General features: G+C 36.3%; 1 protein-coding gene across 1 annotated transcript; it reads left to right on the top strand.

Moving 5' to 3' along the window:
• Positions 1 to 1010: 1010 nt before the first annotated feature.
• Positions 1011 to 6130, top strand: LOC107693044 (P2X purinoceptor 3-like). The gene is made up of 8 exons (XM_016492289.1): positions 1011 to 1144; positions 2335 to 2470; positions 2567 to 2638; positions 2737 to 2806; positions 2959 to 3055; positions 3179 to 3256; positions 3511 to 3652; positions 6122 to 6130. The coding sequence occupies exons 1-8, from the start codon at positions 1011 to 1013 to the stop codon at positions 6128 to 6130; spliced, it is 738 nt and encodes a 245-aa protein (XP_016347775.1).
• Positions 6131 to 9369: the final 3239 nt, after the last annotated feature.

Genomic DNA, 9369 nt, shown 5'->3' with positions numbered 1-9369 from the left:
TGGACATTATATAAAAGTTATTATATGTAAAAAAAAAATTGTGAAAAAATATAATTGAGTTTTTAAAGTAAAAAAGTGTCTCCACACTGAAACTTGCTTCATTCAGCACCTCTAAGGATGATTGGTATCTTTTATTATCTTATTATATATTGTATACTCTTATGATGTATTGTTACAGTTAGAGAAGGCAAAGAGGATTATTCTATTGTGTTTTTTTGTGATTGAAACATTGAATGTCATAATAATCTTTGCTTTAAATTGTCTTCAAAGGTACAGTTACATGGTGCCCTCTAGGACATGGGGCCCCTTATGGTGAATCCAGACCTAAAAAAATTCTGTTTGAAAGGAAGCATAGCTACACAACCCTAAACAATAGCAAGTTTTGAATGATTGACTAGCTATGCCACAAGGCTGATCAGTTTGAAGTTTGTAAAAATGTACCATTTATTTGTGAAACACTTACTTGTGAAAAAAGTACCAACATGATAATTCTTTGGATTTATAATGAAAACTACAATGGCAATTGTGACTTTGTGTGTGTGATGAAAATGCCAAACAAAAGAGAAAATGTAACAAGATGCAGAGTTACAATAAGGAACACATTAAATGCATGCTTTTTCCAGTAAAAGACACTACGCGTGCCCTTTTGCACGTCTAAGGCACTTTCACAAATCAACTATAATTAATCAACTATAATTACACATAGTAATCTGTTTATATTTATAAAAGGTTTGGTTTCTAAAAAAAAAAAAAAAAAAAAGAAAAGAGAGAGAGAGAGAAACATTTCCTTAATAAAATAATGCTGGAAATAGATGGGAAAATGAGCAGGCTATTAGGGAAATGGATAGTCGAGGCCCATGAAAAGGGGAGGGAAAATGTGGTCAAGGTTTTTTTCTAACAAGATCTTTCACTCAGCAGATGTACAGTAGTGAGGAACACTGGTTTATCCTGCACCGGATCTCAGCTCAAGAATTTCTTCAGCTTACACTTCTACACAACACACTTCTACTATGGCTCACAGAGTCCTGCGCTTCATCACTGACTTCTTCGTCTATGAAACAGCCAAATCGGTTGTGGTGAAGAGCTGGTCTGTTGGAATCATCAACCGTGTCGTCCAGCTGTTAATTATTCTGTATTTCATCTGGTAAGCTTTGATTATTTCCTTGTTGCTAATATAAATTTAAACTCTTTTTAAATATTATAGTTTCAGTCTAAGGGCTAGTAAACTGGGGAATGAATGAAGTGAAGGGCTTGGACTGTTTGAGAGTGAAGAGCAGAAAATATAGTTAAACTTTGATTATGATGAATGTAAATGTTTGAAATAATGATATAAAAATAAAGAGCTAGAACTTATCAATTAATAGAAATGATTAAATGTGTTTATATTGTGTTGCAAATGGGTGTAAGTGCACCACGATTAACAAAATATGAAGAAAAATGTATGTACATTATGCATTATATCATATTCATTTGTAAGTCACGTTGGATAAAAGCATCTGCTAAATGAATAAATGTTAATGTAAATCATGGAAATCACGATGTAATAGAATTATCTATCTATATGAAAAATATAAATATATGAAAATTTGAAGTAAGAAAAAAGTACATCTTATATCACGGCAATCATGATATCTATCTATCTATCTATAAAATGATAGTCATGATAAATTGTTTAATGATTTACATAACTATGGGAGTAACTATTAGCCTGCTTAGATTATCTATTTAGCCGATCAAATAATCATAAGTGTTTTTTTTAATTAATGACCTTAAAGGGTTAGTTCACCCAAAAATGAAAATTAGCCCATAAATTACTTATGCTCAATTTATCCTAGGTGTATATGACTTTCTTCTTTCAGACGAATCTAGTCGGAGTTATATAAAAAATTGTCTTTGATCTTTCATACTGTTTCACGGCACTCAACTGCTTCCATTTACAACAGTGAGCGCAAGCTACATTAAAGTGATTATTACGTTTCGAATATGGATATTTTTCTTACAAAAACGCATCTATTTGCTACATGAGGCCTTTGTTCACCCCCCGGAGCCGTGTGAGATGCTTTTTTTTAATGGATGGGTGCTTTTTATTTAACTTCTTTTGGACTGATGCAAGCAACACCCGCTGAGTGCCATGAAACAGCTTGAAAGATCAAAGACTATTTTTAATATAACTCCGACTGGATTTGTCTGAAAGAAGAAAGTCATAATACACCTAGGATGACTTGAGGGTGAGTAATTTATGGGCTATTTTCATTTTTGGGTGAACTAACCCTTTAATAATGAACATGTTTGATGAAGTTTTTTGGTGTTATGTGTGCATGTTTGTATTTTCAGCTGGGTGTTTATTCACGAAAAAGGACATCAGCTCCGGGACACGGGAATCGAGTCTGCGGTCATGACCAAAGTGAAAGGATTGGGCAAATTTAACAACCGTGTGATGGACGTAGCAGACTATGTAGTTCCCTCACAGGTCAGCAAATGTACATTTCATTGCTGAAATATGAAACCATTCGCCTGCCTCTCTGTAAAGTCTTGGTCTGAGGTGAACGTTTCTGCACATTTTTAGGGTGGTTCTTCGTTCTCTGTCATCACCAGCATGGTCAGCACAGCCAATCAGACGCAAGGACGATGCCCCGAGGTGACACATAAACCTCAGCTGACTTGATATACTTTAAATACGCTCACTTATGTATTTTAACACATGCACTCTCTCTCTACTCTTCTCTTGTCTGTCAGACTGATCATAAGTTTAAATGCACTACTGATGATGACTGCATGGCAAAACTGGACTCAAATTTAGGAAATGGTGAGTTCATTGTCTCTTCTGAGTTCAGTCTTCTAGTCTTCAGAGGCTGACATCACTATCAGGTCTACTAATACTTGTTATTCTTCAATATATTATTAGCAGTGAAACATGCTTCAACATTGCTTCAGATGCTGATCTGTCCTTTATCACAGGTATTATAACGGGCACATGCTTGAACAATAATAATGAGACAACAGGATGGTGTGAAATTGAAGGCTGGTGTCCTGCAGAGGATGACAACGTTTCAGAGTAAGACATTTTTGGATTTGTAATTCAGATATTGTACACAATTGGAGTTATCTTGTAATCCAAAATCAATTGGATTAAACATGTTTTAATGCTAGATGCATTCATTAATCTGCTCACTCTTAGAAATCCAATGAAAGAGGTGGAAAACTTCACCATCTTCATCAAGAACAGCATTCGCTTCCCTCTGTTTAATGTCACTAGGTGAGTTTCATCTGTACAAGAATCAAAAACCTTACTGTTGTGAGAAGCCATTCTCATTTTTTTTTTTCTGAAATTAATCTAATTTAAATTAGCGTTGCATCATCAATGGACAGCCCCCTTAAATTTAATTAATATATTCCCCCTTTGAAACAAAGGAAATTCAAATGGCCAAAATAAAAATAACAATAACAATAATATTATTTTTATAATATTGCTTCATACTGATGTCCTGTTTCTCTCTCCTATCTTCACAGAGGCAATTTCCCTTCAAGCCTAAACCAGTCTTACATTCAGAGCTGTTATTATGATCCGGTGGACCATCCGTTCTGTCCGGTCTTTAAAGTGGGAGATATCCTGAGACACATCAATCAAAGTTTGGACAGCATTACTGACAAAGTAGGTCCATTCAGCTTTACCTCTCATCTGATCACTCATTCGATTTGCAATTTATCAAAGACATCTGTTTCATTATTTTGATAAACAATCAACAATCCATTTAATCTGTCAGATGACTGCTGCTGGATTGTTAGAGCAAAAGTTGTCTTGATTGGCATGGTGTCACACAACAACAGTCTGTTCTGTAACGAAAATGTGTAGGCTAGTTATTGCAGAGCCATCAAGATCAGCTTCAAAACATAAGTTATGGAGAAAGCCCTAGAGCAGGGCTTCCCAAATGGGGGTCTGTGAACCTCTGGAGGTTCATGAGAGAATTGCAGGGGGTTTTGGGGACGCAGTGTGTGCTAGGTTCACTTTCTTTACATTCACATCTGCATTATTTCCGACATTTTTGTGGACAGACGTTACAGCATTTCAACAATATTCCACCAAAATAAATGCTATACAGGATTTAACATATTAAAAAAAGGGTTTGAATGTTTGAATTTAAGTTTAAATGTCGCAGTTCAAATCGCATAGGCATATATGATAATCTAAATAATAATAATAATAATAGCCTAATAATAATAATAGTAATAATGTAATTGATCACAATAAAATACTTAGAAAATCTAACTTGCATGTCATGTGACCGTGAATATGCAAATGTGTCGTTAAATTATTGAAATACACATACAAAACAGTTTTGAGAACCAAAAAAAATTTACTGTAGAGGGGAAAAAGCCTCAGGATTGCCCCCTGGAGGAGAAAGGAAGAATGAGGAGGCTGAGAGAAAACTGTAAGCAGACAGAAGCCACAGAGGAAAATTTGGCAAAAACCCTCTCACATATTCATATGCCATATCCTTTACTTGTCTTACTCCCGCTTTCATGTACAGTCTATTGTAAAACATTTTCCCTTTCATCCGTATCTTTGGATTCAAAAATATTGGCTGCTTGAGTATTTGATTTATATTTTCACACTCATACCTCACGTCCATTAAAAACTCGGCCCATGCACTTAATACTTCTTGATAAAATAAGGGTATATTTTCAAACATTGGCTTCTTTAAGGCCATGAATACCCCTTCTTCTCCGCATCCACTACTTTTATCCAAAAAGTCTCTCATAAACCCTTTCCATCCATATTCCACTTTATCATATAAGTACTTCTTCATTGTTTTCACTCTTATTGCTTTTCTTTTAACCTCTAAATCGATCAACTTTAAACCCCCTTCCGTATATTCTGCTATTAATGTATCTTTTGATATTTTAACCCCTTTCCCTCCCCATAAAAAATTATTCAGAACCTCCTTCATCTCATTTAACACCCAAACTGGCAAGTCAACTACGCCCAAAACATAATTACATTTAGTAAGCAGCAAGGAGTTAACAACTATTACTTTACCCCTTAGTCTTAATTCTCTTAATTTCCAAACACTTAATACTTGTTTTATTTTATTTAAAATCCCTGTCCATGTAGCATCTCTTGCTTCTTTTGCATTTACTCCTATATTCACTCCTAAAATCATTGTGCATTCTTTTGTGACTTTAAAAGTAGTATCGCACCCGCTCATATCTACCCCCCCTATACTCATTATTTCTGATTTTTCTATATTAATTTTTGCTCCTGATGCTTTTCCGTATGTTTCAAAATGTTTCATTATTCTTTTTATACTTTCCATATCTCTTACTGTAAATGTTGTGTCATCTGCGTACTGGTGAATTAAACTCAATCCCCCATGTGGTACTGGAATTCCTCTTATTTCCCCATCTCTCTTTACTAGCGTTGCCAGCGGCTCAACTGATATTGAATACAGCATCGCAGACAGCGGACATCCCTGCCTCACTGATCTTTCTAGTGGAAAGGGATTCGTTAAAACACCATTTACTTTTACACAACTTTTTGCATTATTATATAGCAGATTTATCCACCTCAGAATCCTCTCCCCAAATCCAAATTTCCTCATTGCTTGTTCCATAAAACCGTGCTCTACCCTATCAAAGGCTTTATTTAGATCCATGCATAAAACCAAACCTCCTTCCCCATCTTTATCCATACTATCCACTACATCCCTTATTGTACATATTGTATCTGTAATGTCTCTTCCTGGTATACTGTATGCTTGATTTGGCGATATTATACTCCCCACTACTCCTTTTATTCTATTAGCTAAAACTTTTGTCAGAATTTTATAATCGGTGTTTAAAAGACTTAAAGGTCTGTAATTGTTCAAACTAAGTGGACTACCTTTATTCTTGTACAGAATCGCAATTACCCCCAAACCCATTGATTCTGGTACCTCACTTCTCTCTTCCATACTCCTAAATAACCTAATCAATATCGGTGCTAAAATCTCTTTGAATGTCTTATAAAACTCATGCGTTAAACCATCTGATCCTGGACTTTTATTCGGCTTTGTTTGTTTTATTGCTTCTTTTATTTCTTCGATACTCATGTCTCCTTCACACTTATTTCTTTCTACATCAGATAAACTAGCACTTACAGTATTTAAAACTTCATCCACACATTCTTGTTTTACATTTTCTTTCTTGAAGAGTTTCTTATAAAATGATTCTACTACTTCTATTATTTCTACATAATCTGTTACCTTTTCCCCTTCTTCATTTTCCAACTCTGTAATATAATTTTTTCTCTGTTTTTTTTCCTCTAGATTCAGAAAGTACTTTGTGCACCTTTCCCCCTCCACCGCATACTGTGCTCTGCTCCTCACTATTGCTCCCTCACACTTTTCCTTTTCATACATCTCCATTTCTGCTTTTATCCGAAAAAAATGTTCTTTTGTATACTCAGGGTTGTTTTCTATCTTCTCTGCTTCCTTCTCCAACATACTTCCCATGCCCTCCATTTCCCTCTTTCTCATAAAATTCCTCTGTTTTGAATATCTTATACTTCTTTTTTTAATTTTCCCTTTCATCATTTCCCACCACTCACACACATTCTCTTCGAATAATGAATTTTCCATTTCACCCCTTATGCATCCGTTAATACTTTTCCTGTACGCTTCTTCCTTTAATAAAGCTGAATTCAGACACCACATACCTCCACCCCTTGCTTCCATATTTACCCCCATCTTTACTGTCATGGCAGCATGATCACTTACTCCAATAAACTTATATCTCACATTTTTCACATAATGTAATATTTTTTTTTTAACTAAACATAAATCTATTCGGCTTTGTTTTAAATTTCCCAGCACCATTTGCCTTCTTGAAAATTCCTTTTTAAATGGGTTCTCCTCTCTCCAGGCATCTGCCATGTCCTCACTTTGCATTAAATCATTTAAAAACTTTCTGGACACATCTGATTTGAAATTTGCACTTCTAGACACATCAAGTCTCGTGCACCACACATTAAAATCTCCAACCACTATACAGTTGCCTGTACATAATGGCTTCATTTGCTTAAAAACTCCTTTTCTTTCAATTTCTACATTAGGTGCATATATATTTACCAATCTAAATAGGTCATTGTAGAACATAAAATCTATTCCCAACATTCTTCCTTTACCATCATTATATATTTGCTTTACCTTATATATTCCTCCCCTTTTTATCAGAATCGCCACACCACAAGCCCTCTGATTTCCATGATTTACATAAATATCATCTTCCCAGATTTTTTTTATATTAACCATTATGTCCTCAGACCAATGTGTCTCTTGTAAACAAATTACATCTGTTTTAAGCTTTCCAATCACCTGCTCAAACTTATTAATTTCTCTGAGACCATTACAGTTCAAGCAGGCAATGCTTATTATGTCACACATTGCATATAATACAAATATAAGGAGACAACACATTAAAATATCTCAAGTTCTTACTTTTTTGCAAAGCATTCTTCACCTCCTTTCATTTTCCTTTTCAGCAACTTGATACTTCCTTCACTTGTGTCCAATTCCTCTTCCAAATTTATCAGTGGAGTCTCCAAAACCCCAGTCTCCTCTTCTCTTCCGCTTTCCTTCTTCTTTAATCTTTCCTCTTCTTGGAGGTTTGTCCCTTGGTTTTTTTTACAATCATCCCCTTCACTTTTACCCCCACTTTTAGTTGTCCCTCCAGCTTTCTCTTCGGTCATCTTTCCCTTCAAGATTTCCCCGTTGCCATCCTTTAAACTTTCCATCTCCTCTCGGCTGGAGCCAACATCATCTCTACTTGTCTCTTTCTCAGCTGTCCGTTGTTCTGCTGTTAAATCTCTTTCACTCCATGCGTCCTCTCTCTCTTCTTCCTCCGCTGTTAAAATTCCCTCCGACTCTTCATACAGATCAACGAAGCTTCCCACGCTGTCTTCCTCCATCCTCTCTTCTGAAGTTTTGCATACGCAAAATGCAGTTCTCATCCTGCACACGCTGCAGTTTCCCTCATTGCATTCCCGCACATAGTGTCCCTGCTTGCCGCACTTAAAGCATTTAAAGTTCGGACAGTCTCTCACTATGTGTCCAGGTCGAATGCACAGACGGCAAACTTTTACCTGTCTGTCATGAATGACTCGAAAGTGCTCAGTTCCTCCCAATGTCTCAAACTTTGTTGAATATGGCAGTGATTTAACTGTATCCGTGAACTTGACTTTCAGAAATCTTGTTCCATCTGCTATGTCAGTCCCTGGCCACATTCTTCTTTTAATAGTTGAAACAGCTGCGACTCCCCACTCTGTTAGTTTTCCCGTTATCTTCTCATCTTGAATATACGTCGGCAGGTTTAGGAACGAAACCACCATCTCATTATTGCTTATTTCCTTTGCCATCAACCGACTATTCTTTATCTTTAGCCCATCCAGTACTTTGTCTTTTCCTTTCTCTTCATTCATTGTCAGTTCATATTCTCTTGGATTTTTGTATCTGCAACCACTCCACATTCCACATTCTTCTCTTACTTTTTTCAGCAACTCCATCATCGTAATTCTGTCTTCCCCCACACCAACACTGAACACTGTTAATCTCTTCTCATAATTTCGCCTTCTTGATGAATCTTCATCTTCCTTCTCTCTCATATTCCGTTTGCCTTGTCCTTTGTCCATCTCCATGTTATCTGTCCGTTTCATTTAGCAACTCAAAGAAACAGAAAAGTTCCCCAAACAGCGAAAAGCTGTTTGGGGAATAAAGCTACAAAACTGAAAAACTGTGTTTTTTTTAGATAATGAAAGCAAACCAACCCAAAAAAAAAACAAACTTTCTTCAAACAATCGCTCTCCACCTGCTCTCTGCACCAGTACTCTCACTTCCTGATTAGTTCAATTGCGCCCTCAGGGTGGTATGGCCGTAAGCGAGTGCCACAGTCAAGAGCGAGCTATTTAAAGAAGATAGCGCCCTAAGGGTGGTATGGCCGTAAGCGAGAGACAGAGCCACTAAAGAGCTATTTAAAGAAGACACACCGGCAGCAGCCCTACACGGAGAGGCCTGTATTTACACACGTCCCGGGCTGCAGCTGCGAGACAAACAGGCCCCTTTCACCTCTCAAGTGCTCGTGTCTTTTAAAACTTTTTTCCACTAAATATTCCTGCTTCAATCAAAGTTCAGCTCAGTCCACAGCATTTGGGCCATAACGTTGATTAACACAGAAAGTCAACTCAAAAAAAGACAAAGAAAAATATTTGGCAAGTTTTTGAGGATTTAAAAGCAGAAATGTGAAGCATATCATTTTATGAAAAAAGGAACATTAACATTTGTTCATATTACTTGCTTTTTCTGTGTTCTGAAGAGTTGCTCTATATGATACATACTC

This window comes from Sinocyclocheilus anshuiensis, unplaced genomic scaffold, assembly GCF_001515605.1.
Source record: "Sinocyclocheilus anshuiensis isolate Anshui unplaced genomic scaffold, SAMN03320099.WGS_v1.1 scaffold1460, whole genome shotgun sequence".
Taxonomy (NCBI): domain Eukaryota; kingdom Metazoa; phylum Chordata; class Actinopteri; order Cypriniformes; family Cyprinidae; genus Sinocyclocheilus; species Sinocyclocheilus anshuiensis.
This window is presented reverse-complemented; position numbering and strand designations above follow the sequence as displayed.

Excerpts from the sequence above, each read along its gene's own strand:
- LOC107693044 (XM_016492289.1), top strand. The coding sequence starts at position 1,011 with ATGGCTCACAGAGTCCTGCGCTTCATCACTGACTTCTTCGTCTATGAA. Across the intron at positions 1,145-2,334 it reads ATTATTCTGTATTTCATCTG|CTGGGTGTTTATTCACGAAA; the intron begins GTAAGCTTTGAT and ends TTGTATTTTCAG. Across the intron at positions 2,639-2,736 it reads CGCAAGGACGATGCCCCGAG|ACTGATCATAAGTTTAAATG; the intron begins GTGACACATAAA and ends CTTGTCTGTCAG.